Source organism: Anomaloglossus baeobatrachus, chromosome 1 (assembly GCF_048569485.1).
Source record: "Anomaloglossus baeobatrachus isolate aAnoBae1 chromosome 1, aAnoBae1.hap1, whole genome shotgun sequence".
Classification (NCBI taxonomy): domain Eukaryota; kingdom Metazoa; phylum Chordata; class Amphibia; order Anura; family Aromobatidae; genus Anomaloglossus; species Anomaloglossus baeobatrachus.
Genome location: NC_134353.1, coordinates 399,803,522 through 399,822,006, shown reverse-complemented (window position 1 = coordinate 399,822,006; position 18,485 = coordinate 399,803,522). Strand labels below are relative to the sequence as shown.

General features: G+C 43.4%; 1 protein-coding gene across 2 annotated transcripts in view; it reads left to right on the top strand.

Moving 5' to 3' along the window:
* LOC142293815 (disintegrin and metalloproteinase domain-containing protein 10-like) overlaps positions 1–18,485 on the top strand; it is a 405,039-nt gene that overhangs the window by 323,569 nt on the left and 62,985 nt on the right. For both annotated transcript variants that reach the window (XM_075337844.1, XM_075337843.1), the window contains exon 12: positions 5,816–5,999. In XM_075337844.1, the coding sequence (XP_075193959.1) occupies positions 5,816–5,999 (184 nt within the window). The remainder of the gene's footprint in view (positions 1–5,815; positions 6,000–18,485) is intronic.

The window sequence follows — 18,485 nt, the reverse complement described above, 5'->3', positions numbered from 1 at the left end:
TATCTCCTCCCCAAAGTCCACAAGGACCCCATCTGCCCCCCGGGGCGTCCGATTGTCTCGGGCATTGGAGGGATGTGCGACCCAGTATGCAAGTTCATTGAACATTACCTACATCCACTGGTGGAAACGCTGCCCTACTATGCCCGGGACACTCTTGATGTCCTGCGGCGGGTTGATGGTCTCTTTGTGGACAACGGGACCCTCCTCACAACCATTGACGTGGAGGCATTGTATACGTGCATTGACCATCAGCACGGACTGAGGGCGGTAAACTTTTTTCTGAGCATGAGCAATCTGGATGTACATCTATGTCAGTTGATCTATGATTTATTAGAATTCATCCTGACACATAACTTCTTCACATTCAGAGATAAGTTCTTCCTGCAGAAGCGAGGACCGCGATGGGGGCGGCCTGTGCGCCCTCCTACGCTAACCTCTTCCTGGGTTACTGGGAGAGGGAGGTGTTTGGAGGTGACGCACAGACCGATGCCCCCGTCCAGCATTGGATAAGATATATTGATGACGCGCTGATTCTGTGGGGGGGCACCTCGGGTGAGTTGGAGAGTTACATCTGCTCCCTCAATAAGAATCAGTACGGCATCAAACTTACCTATAAATATCATTCTGCAGAGATGGACTTCCTGGACGTGAAGTTGATTGTACATCCAGACCGCTCCCTACAGGCGGACATGTTTAGAAAGGAGACCTCAGTGAATGCTCTACTCCACGCCACCTCCAATCACCAGGCCTCCACGATATGAGCAATCCCTATAGGACAGTATCTTCGTGCCCGAAGGATCTGCTCGACAGAGTAATTTTTTGAAGCTCAGGCTGCAGATCTTTGAGCGAGGTTCCGGAAGCGAGGATACTCAAATCGTACCATCAAAAATAGATATAATCGGGCGAAGAAAGCCAAGAGGCCTGATTTGCTAGTTGGAGGAAGGAAAAAAGGTAATGAGGAGGGCCCGACCAGGTTTACCACCACCTTTAACAACCAATGGGATGATATTAGAGAGGTCTTAAAGAAACATTGGGCTGTTTTAAAAACAGATAATGTACTGGGTCCTAAACTTTCATGTGTACCCCTAATGACAGCAAGAAGGGGGAAAAATTTAAAGGATCACCTAGTACACAGTCATTACACGCTCAAAACTCAATCCCTCTTCAACATAACTAGAACTAATTTGGGTTCCTTTCCCTGCGGGTATTGTATGGCTTGTCGAAATATGACACGGGCGAATTCATTTGTATCATCAGATGGGAGCAAGACATTTGAAATAAGACACTACAGTTAGGTCCAGAAATATTTGGACAGTGACACAAGTTTTGTTATTTTAGCTGTTTACAAAAACATGTTCAGATATACAATTATATATATAATATGGGCTGAAAGTGCACACTCCCAGCTGCAATATGAGAGTTTTCACATCCAAATCGGAGAAAGGGTTTAGGAATCATAGCTCTGTAATGCATAGCCTCCTCTTTTTCAAGGGACCAAAAGTAATTGGACAAGGGACTCTAAGGGCTGCAATTAACTCTGAAGGCGTCTCCCTCGTTAACCTGTAATCAATGAAGTAGTTAAAAGGTCTGGGGTTGATTACAGGTGTGTGGTTTTGCATTTGGAAGCTGTTGCTGTGACCAGACAACATGCGGTCTAAGGAACTCTCAATTGAGGTGAAGCAGAACATCCTGAGGCTGAAAAAAAAGAAAAAATCCATCAAAGAGATAGCAGACATGCTTGGAGTAGCAAAATCAACAGTCAGGTACATTCTGAGAAAAAAGGAATTGACTGGTGAGCTTGGGAACTCAAAAAGGCCTGGGCATCCACGGATGACAACAGTGGTGGATGATCGCCGCATACTTTCTTTGGTGAAGAAGATCCCGTTCACAACATCAACTGAAGTCCAGAACACTCTCAGTGAAGTAGGTGTATCTGTCTCTAAGTCAACAGTAAAGAGAAGACTCCATGAAAGTAAATACAAAGGGCTCACATCTAGATGCAAACCATTCATCAATTCCAAAAATAGACAGGCCAGAGTTATATTTGCTGAAAAACACCTCATGAAGCCAGCTCAGTTCTGGAAAAGTATTTTATGGACAGATGAAACAAAGATCAATCTGTACCAGAATGATGGGAAGAAAAAAGTTTGGAGAAGAAAGGGAACGGCACATGATCCAAGGCACACCACATCCTCTGTAAAACATAGTGGAGGCAACGTGATGGCATGGGCATGCATGGCTTTCAATGGCACTGGGTCACTTGTGTTTATTGATGACATAACAGCAGACAAGAGTAGCCGGATGAATTCTGAAGTGTACCGGGATATACTTTCAGCCAAGATTCAGCCAAATGCCGCAAAGTTGATCGGACGGCGCTTCATAGTACAGATGGACAATGACCCCAAGCATACAGCCAAAGCTACCCAGGAGTTCATGAGTGCAAAAAAGTGGAACATTCTGCAATGGCCAAGTCAATCACCAGATCTTAACCCAATTGAGCATGCATTTCACTTGCTCAAATCCAGACTTAAGACGGAAAGACCCACAAACAAGCAAGACCTGAAGGCTGCGGCTGTAAAGGCCTGGCAAAGCATTAAGAAGGAGGAAACCCAGCGTTTGGTGATGTCCATGGGTTCCAGACTTAAGGCAGTGATTGCCTCCAAAGGATTCGCAACAAAATATTGAAAATAAAAATATTTTGTTTGGGTTTGGTTTATTTGTCCAATTACTTTTGACCTCCTAAAATGTGGTGTGTTTGTAAAGAAATGTGTACAATTCCTACAATTTCTATCAGATATTTTTGTTCAAACCTTCAAATTAAACGTTACAATCTGCACTTGAATTCTGTTGTAGAGGTTTCATTTCAAATCCAATGTGGTGGCATGCAGAGCCCAACTCGCGAAAATTGTGTCACTGTCCAAATATTTCTGGACCTAACTGTATATTTCTTGCCGGACTTCGAATGTCATATATTACGCCAGATGTACGTGCCATCTTGTTTACATTGGACTCACATCACGTGAGTTCCGTAAACGTATAAGGGAACACGTCAGGGACATTTTGGCGGCCCGCGAGGAAACGAATGTCCATCTTTTGAAGACTATACCCGGCCATTTTAAAATCCACCATAAATGTAACCCTGACGAATTGAAATTTATGGGAATTGACGTCATACACCTTGGAATACGGGGTGGGGGATTATAAAAAGGCCCTGGCAAAGCGGGAGTGTGAATGGATAGTGAGACTAGATACAGTCTCACCTCACGGACTGAATGAGAAGCTTAGCTTCTCTTCGTTCTTATAGGGATTCATGGTCCTTCGCTCTTCAGTATATAGTGACATCTTCATGTCACCTCACGTTGTTAATATGGCGATATCAACCTACTTTATATACTTTTTTATCCATATATTTTTTGTCATTCGGATAATGCCTGTCCCCTTTTGTATACGGTGTTTTTAATTTATTCCCTCCCTTCATGTTTGTTTTTTTGTCCTTTGTGTGCACTGATTTTAATCATTGTTTGTTCTTTTTGGATTTTTATAGGTGTCTTATATTCAAATTACCAATAGTGGGGGCTTTGCACTTATCAGTGGCTGATTTCCTGAATACGGCTAGTCGGTTTCTACCAAATTGAGAATCTGGTCATCATCACATAATGGGAGGGATGACAATGATGCACATGTATGTGGGGCAATTGTGTGTATGCATATACTTGCATATATATGCCTAATGTACCCTGTTTTGACGTAATAACATGACAATCTTTATAATTGTGATATTAATAAGTGTGTACTTTTGTATATGCTTGTATTTTATGTGTATGGATATACATACTCCTTGGTCTATCTATGCATTCACATGTCACTTTCTCCTTTTTTTCTTTTCTTTTTTTCTTTCCATTTCTCTCTTTCAGTTTGTTTTCTTTTTTCTTTCTTTCTTTTTCTCATAGTTTGGGGTATATACTGACATCCTAGATAGGACTTGAACAGTGTCCCAAGAATGTATATATATGCAAGGATTGCAATAAATGGATATATTAATTTCCAGATTGACTGCATCTATATATGTTTTAAATATATTATGGTTACGCTGTGGATGACCCTTTAGGCATCTGATTTACACTAGATGCCTCCCTGCGGCTTCTCTCCTCTTCTCATTCTGCCTGTCTTCTTGTGTCTATCCATTCCCTCCCCCGTTACTACTTCTGGCTAGAGCTGCGGGTGTTTGCGTAGTGCGCATGCGCTCACCCGCGCCCTCGTCACTTACACGTGATGTGTGTGCTTGTTGACCGGTACGCGCGCCTACACTCTCCTCCCCCTGAGTTCGCCTCTGATGGCCTCCGTAGCGCTGACACCTTATGTCACCGCTGGAGAGCCGGAAGTAATGCGACCGTCGGCGGGGCCGTGGACACGCACGCCATGACCCGGACAATATTGACATCGAAACTGACCTATCAGCACTGTCTCTGAGTTATAAATCCCCACCTGGCTAAAACCTTTTTACTGGCACTTTTTCCTGGTCACCTCACCCTTATGAAGCTTGAGGCGAGACGCGTAGGGGCACACGAGTTGTGATTTTTCCGGCGCGGTCTGACACATGGGTAAGCCTGATTGGTTTAATATGCACCATTCTGAAGCGCTCCGCTTTCAATCCTGTCTGGTAATTTAGTCACCAGCACATATACTTTGAAATATGGAGATCTTAACTATGTAATTTTGGAGGATCTATTGTATGTCACCTCCGGTTATCCAACCAATCTGACTTGCCCTGCTACCCCATGATATAGGATCACTTCATGCGACCTATCATAATACTTCATGGGTGAGCTTATTACTAGCCTGTTACACCTTACATGCTGGGGTTAATGTGCTACTTTCTTCTATCCTCATTATTCCTGTGTTCTTCATCATGTAGTTCATTCATTTATATATATAACATAAATCCAACCTGTTTTTTACATGTCACAAATAAAAATGATTTTTATATGCAGTACTTAAGGTTGTGAGTTTGACTTATTATGTTGCAATTGAATTTCTGCACGTTAAGTCCTTTTTGTCTCTCTTGGTTATTAACATCTGACAGCTGCGGAGGCTCATAACAAAGGTAAACATCGGGTAACTTGCTTGGATACCCGATATTTACCTTGGTTACGAGCGTCTGCAGCTGCTAGGAGCAGGGCTGCCTGCTCCCTGCACACGTAACCAAGGTAAACATCGGGTAACTAAGCCCACGGTTACCCGATATTTACCTTGGTTACGAGCGTCCTCCGCTCTCAGGAGGGGGAGAGAGGGAGGGGGGAGAGAGAGACTGATCACGCGAGGCTGGTTTCTGGGCATGCTCAGTAGAGCAAGCAGGATCCTGTCTGTCAGCATGCCAGCGTTCACATACGTTTGCGTGCAGTATAGTCAGGATCCAGCAATTTGCAGTATTTGGACGCAGCTCAAAAACGCTACAAGTAGCGTTTTTGAAAAAAGTTAAAAAACTGCAAGCCGCTGGCTCCTTACTATAACGCACGCAAATGCAGGTGAACGCATGTTGATGCGAGTCCATTGCAAATGCTTTGAAATGAAAACGCATTTGCACTGGATCTATTTTTGCGTTAAAAAAAGTTCATGACACATGTTAAAAAAAAAACCGTAGTGTGAAAGCAGCCTTAGGGGAACAATCTCCTCAGTCTCAAAGTAGTTCCTAATTGTTCCTCTTGTCAAATTCATCATAAATTCATATGCATCTAACGACACTGGAATATAATACCAACTAACTCTAATGTTGTGAGTGGATTTACATTAATCTTATTTTTTATAACCCTTTTAGTCCCAGTCAAGGCCAGTGCTGTAATAGCTCCTGCTCATATAAGCCTAAAGGGGAACTTTGTCGAAAGGAAGCTGAATGTACGTTTCAAAGTTTCTGCACAGGACAAACGTCTTTATGTCCCATATCCACTCCGAAAAGCAATTACACATTGTGCAACATTGGAACAAGAATATGTCTGAATGGGGTAAGTAATTTCTTGAGCCTCAAGCTAAGTCACCTATACTGTAGGTTTTAGGTAAAATTAAAAATAACGGAATATTGGCTAAAGTAATTAGTGAGGTGGGTTTATGTGTGTGTATGTTATATACAAATGTGGTTTTAAATATTAGAGTTGGAGTGTAGATTTATTTAGCTCCATGCAGGAATGATTTTTTAACATATTTCTGAGATATGAATGAACTACAGTCGGGTATCAATGTCCTATACTAATGAGTAAACCCGGAGGGTGCTACAGTTGATTAATTTTTGGTTTACCTGATTTACCTGATCTAACTATTTGAACTATTGCATGTAATTTAGTTTTTGATTTGAGATCAATTTTGGTGTACCAAGATAAGGATGGATCTAATTTATGCATCTAAGATCATTTTCTAAGTACTAATACGTGGATTATTTTCACTCGGTTACTTGGAATCCTTTACTGATATCTATATCTGGTCTCTTTAAGCAAGAGTGGGTACCAGGTCTATATGAGACCTACAGTAGACAGGACATTGATAGTTATATATCAACATTAAGGTCCTAAGAACAGAGAGGTTCTCTCTGAGATCTATTGCCTCAAGAATAGAGTTGAGCGGGATGCCAATAATCCGGGGCCTGCGGATCATTTACAGACTTAAAAATAAGTCCGATCCGCTCCGGAATCCGTTGCCCATAAAAGTCAATGGGGACCGGAATCCGGAGGTTAAAAACGTTTGTGGAGGGGCTAGGGGGCTAGGAGTGAGTGCGGCATACTCACCGAGGCGCTGTCATGGCGGCACACTACTTCCGGGTGACGCTGTTACCTTCCGGAGCCGACAATTCAATATTCATTGTTTTCCCTGCCCACCGGCTCGCATTGGTTGCAGCTAGATATGCCCCTGACTCGCCCACCCCAGGGCTGTGGGACACCCGGTGCCGGGCCGGACTAGTCCGGTGGTAGTCAGTGGTGGCTGGGCCCGGCTCCGTGGCCCTGGTGGGTGTCAGTATAATATGTGGCTAGGTGTATAAAGTTGTGTTCGTGACGCCACCTGTGGTATGCGGCTATTAAGCCGCCGCTGCTGTGTGAGGCCTCCGGGATGGTGTTATGGCAGCAATGGTGGTACTGCTCCCCACAGGTGGAGCAATGCCCGGGGCACAGTTGGTGCTTGTGAGTGTCTATGCAGATGAAATGACAGAGGCAACTCCAAGGGTGCAGTTCAAGTTCTTTACTCACAGTTCATATCGGGGCAGCAGGACCCTTGGACTGCTGGAATCTCTGTCAGGGACCTCCGCCTTCTGGGTGATTCAGGGCGTGAAATCCGGTGCCCTTCACTTAGTGTCTCCTTCTCTGCTGTCTTCACTAGCCTTGCCTTAGTTAAGATGACCCTGGCTTGGCCTCCACTGCAGCCTCCAGGCTGGGGGGTCACCTGTCGGCTGATTACCCCTTTTCTGAAGGTCTGCTATGGGTTCTGGCCCTGGGAGCTTGCAACGTCCCTGGGCCTCGGTTTTTACTGTTTGGAGATTGTCTTTGCACTCCTCCAGTCTCTAGGGACCGTTCCCTGTCGCAGCTTAATCACTCCACCGATGTCAATGTGGAACAGGCCCCCGCAGCCCGCAGCTACCCGTAGCTGCCTCTAGGCCCTCGGCTTCGGTACCTAACAAGGACTGCTCGTGGCACCTGCAGGACTACCCGCGGCCCTGCGACCCTTTCTTTCTTTCTTTCCTTTCTCCTCTTCCTTGCCTGCCTCCGGCAGACCTCCTCCTCCCTCCTTTCTCTCGTTCTTCTCCTCCAACTACATGCTCGCTCCTTACTCTCTCACTCCCTGAGGGAACTAACTAACCTTAACCTTCCCATCTCTGTCTGCTGTCCCATGGCTCCTCCCACCTCCCCAGTTGCTAAGCTGTAACCTATGGGAGCAGGGATGGGTCTTACGGCCCCTCCCAGCATGCAGCATGGGAGGGTTGCCTGCCACTTTCCCTGGTCCTGTGTGTCCCTAGCAATGGGTGTTACCAGGGGACCGGAGTTCACCCTCTTCCTCCCCCAGAATGGGGCATCACACCTCTGATGGAGTGTAATGACCTGTGGCGACGGAAGCCTCAGGGGCGCCACACTCCCCCACAGCAAATCCCAGCACGTCCTCGGGCTGAAAAACAACAAAAACAAGTGGGAGAACTGCAAAACATTTTTGGTATGCAATAACATAAAACAGCAAAACATTTCTTCCCTTTATGGGAGGCACATATCATAAACGTTGCGAACTTCTTATAAAGAAAACTCTAAGTGTGCACTTCCAGTCCATTGCACGGTTCGGGCAAATCCCCCATAATTCTGGTAGGGGGCACAACGGGTGCAACTAATTACATTTTTGGCTACTACAAGTCCAGTAGCCCGGCAGTTCGTTTCTTTCAATCAAACAAAAGGACGTAATCAACCAGCCATTAAGTCCAATGGCCTGGTTACATAAGACATGTAAACTACATACCAGCCACTAAGTCCAATGGCCTGGTAAGACATAACACATACATTTCCACCGGGGCCCACACTCCAGTTCAGTGGCCCGGTAGCACATAACATGGGGGGTGACGTCTTCAAAAAGAATCAGGGGCAGTACAGTAGGAAAGGGTGTCATCTTCGAAAAGAATCAGGGGCAAAACACGAGGGGCTTCTTCAAAAAGAATAAGGGGCTATGTACAGTTCGGCAGCTCTTCATCTTCCTTACTCTCGAGGATAGATATCAGGGTCCCACTCCGGCATGGCTCCTGGCAGCAGGTACGCTGACGATATCATCGTCTGGGTCCCTTGAGCACTGGTCCCTGATCTTCTGCGCTGTCCTGCAGCCTGGATTGGAGTGGGGCTGCCTGTAGGCATTGCACGGCGCTGCTGCAGAGGGCTGCTTGTCTGCAGGGGGCTGTTGCTGTGGTCTCTAGGGCCCTGCTTTGGCCGGGCACCCTGCATCACACGCGCCATGGAGATCCTGGTCTGCGTCTCCTGGGTAACTGTTGTAGGCCCGCTGCAATGTTCTGCGGCCTGGGTCTGTCTGTCTGGAGGGCTGCGGCTGCTGCTGACAGGGGAATCGCTGCGAGATGGCATGGCGCGGCGCCACTCCGGTTCCTCCGGGGCCGCTTCTTCCTGCACAATGCGCACATGCAGCGCATACCACCCGCGGTCCCCCATCAGCCGGGCATACTCAACCACATCACCCGGCTTGGCATCGCGCCCTGGGTGGCCTCTGGGCAGGTGCTCCTCAATGTCTCTCCGGGCCACAAACACATCCTTGCCCAGGCCGGGCTCCCGGATGAAGCCCCAGCCACCTTTCTGCCGGAAATCAACTAGGGTGCCCCGTCTTACTGGGCACTCGGTCCCCTTCAGGGCCTTCCTGACCTCTTCCTTGGAGGCCAGATTGGCGACTTCTCGGGCCCTTCTTTTCTCTTCCCGGAGTTCCCGCTCCCGCTGGTATTCGACCACCAGCCTCCGGCACGTCAGCTCGTTGGCCAGGGGAGTTTCCTTGGGGAGCAGCGGCCGCTGCAGTCCCCTGGTTTCTATGGGTGCTGCGTCCCAATTCACTCCCGGGGATGCCATTCCCAGGAGGCTCACAGGGGGACTCGGCAGGGGGCCCACTAGTTGCTCAGGGTTCATCCCACCCCAGGCTCCGTCTGCGGGGGTCTCAGGCAGGCCCCCGGTGCCCCACCGAGCGTCCGCTGGGTAGGCCGGGAAGGCCAGGGGGTCAGTGAAGGGGCTAAGCGGGGGTTCATGGCGGGGCCCTGGGTCCGGACTGGACGGGGTTTCTGGCTGCTCACCCTGCGCTTGCTCCGCGGCATCCATCAACCGTTCCAGATCCTCCGGCACCCTCGGTGTCTCTCTCCGCCGGTCCGCCTCCACCTCCATGCTGCTCAGCCTCCGGGCCAGAACTCTCATTTCTTCCTGGAGCAGATCCAGCTTGCAATCCTCTCTGCCGGTCCCTGGCGCACCTCTCTGCAGCTCCTCCGTCATGCTTCCGACCTGGGGAATGCTGCCTGGAACACTGCTCGGGTGCTCGACCACGCCACTCGGCTGCTCCCTTTCCCTTCTCGGAGGCGGGGCCGGAGGCTGCACTAGCATCTGGCGCCAGACTGGCGCCCAGCCCATCACGGCCGGCATCGCTCCAGTTGCGATAAGGTACATCTTCTTTATCTGCTGGTCTGGCATTCAGACTCTCTCTGCCAGTCGGCCAGCTTATCTGGTCGCCATCTCTTCTTCTTCCGCCTTCTATGGCGGGCACCGCTTCGCGCTCTTTTCTTGGACAAGGGGGCGGGGCTTCTCTTCGCGCCCTTTCTTCTTGCACGTCCCCCTTCTTCCCGCTCTCAGCAGCGCTAATGGCGGCGGTTTCTCAGTAACGTACACAGTCTGTCACACGGTTCTTCAGGCGCACAGTACCCGGTTAGACCGGGCACGAAATCCTGTTCGTGACGCCAAAAGTTGACTCGCCCACCCCAGGGCTGTGGGACACCCGGTGCCGGGCCGGACTAGTCCGGTGGTAGTCAGTGGTTGCTGGGCCCGGCTCCGTGGCCCTGGTGGGTTTCAGTATAATATGTGGCTAGGTGTATAAAGTTGTGTTCGTGACGCCACCTGTGGTATGCGGCTATTAAGCCGCCGCTGCTGTGTGAGGTCTCCGGGGTGGTGTTATGGCAGCAATGGTGGTACTGCTCCCCACAGGTGGAGCAATGCCCGGGGCACAGTTGGTGCTTGTGAGTGTCTATGCAGATGAAATAGATAAGATAACTGTGGAAAGATAAGGCGCAAATAGGGTCTTACCCGGTATACACGTGGAAGTGAATACTGGCAGGTCAACTCACCTGGTTCGGTTGTGCCAGTCACAACCCCTTTCAAAGCATGTAAATCACGATGTGATGGTGTGGGAGGCAGCGGTCCCGCGGTGATGAGAAAATTCAAAAAGTGTAAGAAAGCAGGTTGATATACCGCGCCACACCACAGAAGCCAAAAGTTGTTAAAAGTAAATCCCTTGTTCTTTATTTTCACAGGTCTACGCGTTTCAGGGACATATCCGTCCCCTTCCTCAGGACAATGTACAGAAAATACTATAACAAGAGGCAGCTTGTGAGCTCTTATATATACATCTGGAAAAAAAGAGCCACGTAATCATTCAGTGCGTCATGATACTCTGACTCATAGGTGCACGAGGTGGAGGATAAAGCTGTGAACATTGACAAAAGAAAAAAAGGGGAAAAAAAGGGAGGAAAAAAAGGGAGAAAGAAAGGGAAGACAAAAAAAAGGGAGAGAAGGAAAAAGAAAAAAGAAAAAAAGGGGACGAAAAAAGAAGAGAAAAGAAAAAGAAAATAAGAAGAAAGAGCTATAAACAGAGGAGAATGAAAGGAAGAAAGAGAGAAGAAAACGCAGTGAACAAATATTTATTAATATTAAAACCATGAAAATATATATGAAAATATATATATGTAAAAAAAGAAAATGAAATATGTGTATATGTATAACTATTGTAAAGATATGAATAATAAAAATTTGGGAAAAAAATAAAATAAAAATAAAAATAAAAATAAACCTGAACTGTAAGATTGTTTTTTTAGCCCATAAGTAAAAAAGGGGAAAAAACTTGTATATATAAAAATGGAAGGAAATACCCCCAAATGTGGACAGATTCACAACATAGATACAGGGAACTAACCAATTAGGTGAAACTGAAGGGAGAATTATGCCAGCGATGGGAAAATAATCGAAAGCTAAGCAGAAACAGAAAAAGCCCGTAGGGAAGATAATTGCAGGGTGACAGCGTGGGAAAAAACTAAACACGCTTGCGCGAAAGGTGAATTGAGTTTAAGGAACAGTAAAAGGCGCCTGCGCAAGGGGTGACCCGAGGTTAATATCGTGAAACAATGTTTAAGTGCCTTGCAGTGCAGGGATAATACTATATCCAAGCTGCACAAGTGATAGCCGTATCAGCGGCTATGTGATCATATCAGGATAGTGCAGAGGAAAAAGATGAGTTGGATGTTCAGAGCAGGGAAAGAGAAAAGTGTGCCGACGTGTGAGGAAATATACTAAAAACGGGCAGTAAGAAAATTGACATTATCAGCAGCTGGATCGTAAATAGCAAAAAAAAGGGGTGGAATCACTAGAAAGGTGAAAAGCTAGGCGTGGTAGTAAAAAAATGTGTATATATATATATATAAAAAAATATATAGGCATATTAAAGCAAACCTTCAAAGGATAGGAAAAAAGAAATGGAAAAAATAAGAATAAAAAAATAATATAAAAATATAAAAATATAAATAAAAGGGGAATGAACAAATACATAGAGAAGGAGCTCCCCATGGAGCTAGATGTGGTTTTATAGCGTCCAGAACAATAAAGGACCCAAAAGGCCGAAAAAGTTCAAAAGTGAGGCCCTGGGAAATAAAAATAAAAATAAAAACATTTCTTACCAAATCTCTATAAAAAAGGGGGGGCTTGATGATACCTATTAAAAGGTATAAAAATCTCAAGATAAAATAGAGTGAACTAACAAAATATATCATATTATGTATACCCCATTAAGGAATCTACCATATAGAGATGAATGTTCATAATTCCGAAAAAGAAATACAAGAAATTAAAGAAGAAAAAAAGAAATTAAAGAAGAAAAAATAGTGAGAGGTATATCATGAACCATACAGAGAAATTGTGAATATATCTACAACATAAGTATATACATGCAATAAATATATGGAACTGAAGTGATGCAACTATTAAATAATGATGAAATAAATAAATACAATTGAAGAATATTAAAAGACAAAAGCTGTGAATAAATTCAATAAATATCATATAGGACCTCAAGGGATATATAAATATATATATATAAAAAATATTTAGAAAATTTAATTAGTTAAAAATTAAAAAATATAGAATAAAAGGATTATAATTACTTGTTAAAAAGATAAATCAGTTACTAAATTCAGTCCCATGGGTTTCAGAGTGCCCAGTTTATGTATCCAATATGATTCTTTTTTATTTAGACTATCCATTCTATTGGGACAATTCGGAGATATTTGCTCAATAGGAGTAATAGTAAAGGCCATAGTTTTGTTATGGAATAGTGTACAATGCTTGGACAATCCATGTAGCATATAACCAATCTTAATGTTATGCCTATGCGCATTTAGTCGGTTATGCAGGGCTTGACAAGTCCTGCCTATATACTGTTTGCCACAATTGCAGTCTATAAGATAAATAACAAAATTAGACAAACAGTTTAAATGATTCTTGATGGTAAATTCCTCCGCTCCCTTCGAGGAGCTGAAGGAAGTCCGTTTATGACTGATAGTTCTACAACAAAGGCAATTCTTAGAGCCACATCGGTAAGATCCTGGGGGGGCAGCAGAAATGGAATTACTAATATGGTTCTTGAGAGGGGCAGGTTTAAGCCGACTGGGGGCTAAAACATTCTTAATGCTGGAGGCCTTCCTAAATGTAATACCTGGAAGGGGGGGAAGGATAGTTTTTAGAAAGGGGTCATTTAAGAGAACTCCCCAATGTTTAGAAAAAATCTTCCTAATAATATTATTATCACTGCTGTAGGTAGTCAGAAAATTCAAAGTGAAAGTGTTCTCAGTGTTGCAGGAGGTGGAAGCAGAGGAAATTTTGGGTAAAATCAGGTCTTTTTGTTGCAAGGTGGCAGTATCAAGGTAAGCTCTTTGTACAAGAGTTCTAGGGTATTCTTTATCTAAAAAACGTTTCCTAAGTATTTTAACCTGATCATTAAAATCATTAAAACGAGAGCAGTTCCTCCTAATGCGCTTATACTGGTTAATTGGAATGTTCCTCAGCCATTTGGTATAGTGTTCACTATTATACTGGATATATCCATTAGAATCTACCTGTTTGAAATACGTTTTGGTTAAAATGTTACTGTCACAATGAAAAATAGTGAGGTCCAAAAAATTAATCTCAGATTTGTGGACAGTAGAGGTGAAGCTGAGCCCCCAGTCATTAGAATCCATGTGCCCCAAGAAAGAATCAATATCATTGTGTTTATTATCCCAGATTATGAACAGATCGTCAATAAAGCGTTTATAAAGAACAATGTTATTTTTAAAATTACTATTTTGGATATATAAGAATTCAAATATCCCCATGAAAAGGTTAGCATATGCGCATGCAGCTCTAGAGCCCATCGCTGTGCCAAGCTTCTGGTGGTACAAATTACCTTCAAAAGTAAAAAAATTATTATTCAAAATGAATTCCATACTCTCTAAAATAAACTTTTTTTGAATGGGTGGAAATCTACTATCTTTTTCCAAAAAGAGGGACAAACTAAACAAACCAAGATGGTGCGCAATATTAGAATATAAAGCCGATACGTCAATGGTAAGAAAAAGAAAGGAATCTTCCCATTTAATGTCATATAGTGAAGTAATGAGGTGAGAGGAATCTCTCAGAAAACTATCCAATTCACGCACATATGGTTGCATTAATTGGTCTAGGTATGCAGCCAGATTTGCAGTAAGGGAGTTGATACCTGCAATGATCGGTCTCCCAGGTGGATTAATAAGATCTTTATGAATTTTTGGAAGGTGATAAAAAAACGCTAGGTTGGGATTTTTTATTTGCAAAAATTTTTTCTCCTGAGCATTAAGGATTTTATGTGTCACGGCAGTTTGTATGAGCCTCTGATAAGCAAGGATGGCTGCATCATATTTACTCATTTTAACTATTTCATAATATATGGGGTCTGAGAGAATCCTCCAGGCTTCCTTTAAGTAATCCCCCCTATTCTGGATGACAATGCCACCCCCTTTGTCTGCTGCCCGAATAACAATGGCCTGATTATTTTTAAGGTTATCCAATGCTAATTTTTCATTTTTGGTGAGATTATGCTTCAAGTTCCTTTTTGTGCTCATAACAGTTTTGAGATCTGTTAGCACAAGATCACTAAACGTTTTTATGTGGTGGCCTTTATTTTCAAGGGGGTAGAATTTGGATTTGGCCTTGCATGAAGTGTGAAAAAAAGGACTAGGTTCCGGGGCAACTTGGACATCATTGCCTTTGACTAGAAAGTGTCTCTTTAGTGTTAGTTTACGAATATAGTGCTGGACGTCCAAAAAAACGTCAAATTCATTAGATTTTTTTGAAGGACAGAAAGATAAGCCTTTATTCAGCAGGCTGATTTCATCCTTTAAAAGTTGGTGACTGGATAAATTATATATATTATTAGTGCCGGATGTGCTAGGGGGAGCCGAGAACATTACATTTTCGTTTTTTCTTTTTTGCTTGTGCTTAACTCCTGCTCTAACTCCTCTGTGAGGTTTTTTCTTTTTTTTGGAGTTGATTTCGGCACAAAGAAATTTGTAATTAAGTTGGAGGTTTTGGCTGGGGGCAAAAAAGGAACCAAAGGTGTGGATTTATTAGAGTTATCTAAAGTGATGATCTCTCCAATATGAGGGGAATCAGAAGAAATGCCATCATTGGAACAACCGGGGAGGGGGTCATCATGAATGGACAATTCCATTAGATCCATGATATCATTGTTCTGGGGGAAAGAGTTATCCACAGTATCAGTGATATCAATGGGTGTATCTAATTGTGCTCTTTTCTTTTTAATATTTTCTATTTGCAGCCTGATGGAGGCCAACTGCTGTCGAGTAACTTCACTATTATCAGCATTAGAATTAGTATTAAAATCTGGAGCACCAGAGGAATTAGGAGGAGGACAAGGACTAGTTTTACTAGTCCTGGAAGCGGCATCCAAATTAGCCTGGGAAAAAACCTCATCTGCTAATAGATCAATTTTATCAGGAATGTGATTGATGACATCCCTGGTTCTTACACTAGGGGGGGGATTCATCTCTTTGGTATCAAGGGGAGCAAGATTTTTAGATGGTTTACTTCTATTAATATGGTATTTGCTATTAGCGAAAATCCGATAGGAGGTAGAACTAAAGCGCCTGTCTATTTTAGTGGGAAAGACCGGCGGTTCATTGGACACTTTTGTCGTGGGTTTGTATAGTTTGTCATGTCTGTCCCTTTGCAGTTTCTTCGATTTCCTAATGATTGTGTCATGTTCAAGTTGGGCAAGACGTGTGCTAATGCCGGAATTAAGATTCCTGTATTCAGGATGCATGTTGAAACGAGCCAAGTCCTCATACAGGCTATTAATAAGTTCAGTGGACACATCTGCAAAATGAGTCCTTTTCTTATGGAGACATTTAAGCATACCTCGCATGCATGTGGAGAAAAGTCCATCCCATTCAGCCGAAAATGTGGTATCCTGGGGGTAAGGAGAAGTCCGATGGATGTTGAGTCCTCTAGGGCATAGGTTTTCATCCATATAGATGGAAAGAAATCTGGCATCCAAACTGAAATGCAATTCTTCTTTGAGGGAATCTTCCAGACGATGAAAAAGCTTCCTCATGGACGAAGTATCCTCTTCAGTATATGAAAGCAGTGGTGTTATATCCGTATCAGGAACATTATCCTCCAATGATCCGACAGTTTGCAAAATTAACCTCTCCCTGGATGAGAGTCGATTATTAAAATAATCCATGATCTGGGGTAAAAGAAACGGTGACCCTCTGCTGCCTAGATCCACAAGGAGATAGGTAAACGTCCAATCCCTGGGTCCAATAGATAAGATAACTGTGGAAAGATAAGGCGCAAATAGGGTCTTACCCGGTATACACGTGGAAGTGAATACTGGCAGGTCAACTCACCTGGTTCGGTTGTGCCAGTCACAACCCCTTTCAAAGCATGTAAATCACGATGTGATGGTGTGGGAGGCAGCGGTCCCGCGGTGATGAGAAAATTCAAAAAGTGTAAGAAAGCAGGTTGATATACCGCGCCACACCACAGAAGCCAAAAGTTGTTAAAAGTAAATCCCTTGTTCTTTATTTTCACAGGTCTACGCGTTTCAGGGACATATCCGTCCCCTTCCTCAGGACAATGTACAGAAAATACTATAACAAGAGGCAGCTTGTGAGCTCTTATATATACATCTGGAAAAAAAGAGCCACGTAATCATTCAGTGCGTCATGATACTCTGACTCATAGGTGCACGAGGTGGAGGATAAAGCTGTGAACATTGACAAAAGAAAAAAAGGGGAAAAAAAGGGAGGAAAAAAAGGGAGAAAGAAAGGGAAGACAAAAAAAAGGGAGAGAAGGAAAAAGAAAAAAGAAAAAAAGGGGACGAAAAAAGAAGAGAAAAGAAAAAGAAAATAAGAAGAAAGAGCTATAAACAGAGGAGAATGAAAGGAAGAAAGAGAGAAGAAAACGCAGTGAACAAATATTTATTAATATTAAAACCATGAAAATATATATGAAAATATATATATGTAAAAAAAGAAAATGAAATATGTGTATATGTATAACTATTGTAAAGATATGAATAATAAAAATTTGGGAAAAAAATAAATATTTGGGAAAAAAATAATAAGCGTGTTTAGTTTTTTCCCACGCTGTCACCCTGCAATTATCTTCCCTACGGGCTTTTTCTGTTTCTGCTTAGCTTTCGATTATTTTCCCATCGCTGGCATAATTCTCCCTTCAGTTTCACCTAATTGGTTAGTTCCCTGTATCTATGTTGTGAATCTGTCCACATTTGGGGGTATTTCCTTCCATTTTTATATATACAAGTTTTTTCCCCTTTTTTACTTATGGGCTAAAAAAACAATCTTACAGTTCAGGTTTATTTTTATTTTTATTTTTATTTTATTTTTTTCCCAAATTTTTATTATTCATATCTTTACAATAGTTATACATATACACATATTTCATTTTCTTTTTTTACATATATATATTTTCATATATATTTTCATGGTTTTAATATTAATAAATATTTGTTCACTGCGTTTTCTTCTCTCTTTCTTCCTTTCATTCTCCTCTGTTTATAGCTCTTTCTTCTTATTTTCTTTTTCTTTTCTCTTCTTTTTTCGTCCCCTTTTTTTCTTTTTTCTTTTTCCTTCTCTCCCTTTTTTTTGTCTTCCCTTTCTTTCTCCCTTTTTTTCCTCCCTTTTTTTCCCCTTTTTTTCTTTTGTCAATGTTCACAGCTTTATCCTCCACCTCGTGCACCTATGAGTCAGAGTATCATGACGCACTGAATGATTACGTGGCTCTTTTTTTCCAGATGTATATATAAGAGCTCACAAGCTGCCTCTTGTTATAGTATTTTCTGTACATTGTCCTGAGGAAGGGGACGGATATGTCCCTGAAACGCGTAGACCTGTGAAAATAAAGAACAAGGGATTTACTTTTAACAACTTTTGGCTTGTGTGGTGTGGCGCGGTATATCAACCTGCTTTCTTACACTTTTTGAATTTTCTCATCACCGCGGGACCGCTGCCTCCCACACCATCACATCGTGATTTACATGCTTTGAAAGGGGTTGTGACTGGCACAACCGAACCAGGTGAGTTGACCTGCCAGTATTCACTTCCACGTGTATACCGGGTAAGACCCTATTTGCGCCTTATCTTTCCACAGTTATCTTATCTATTGGACCCAGGG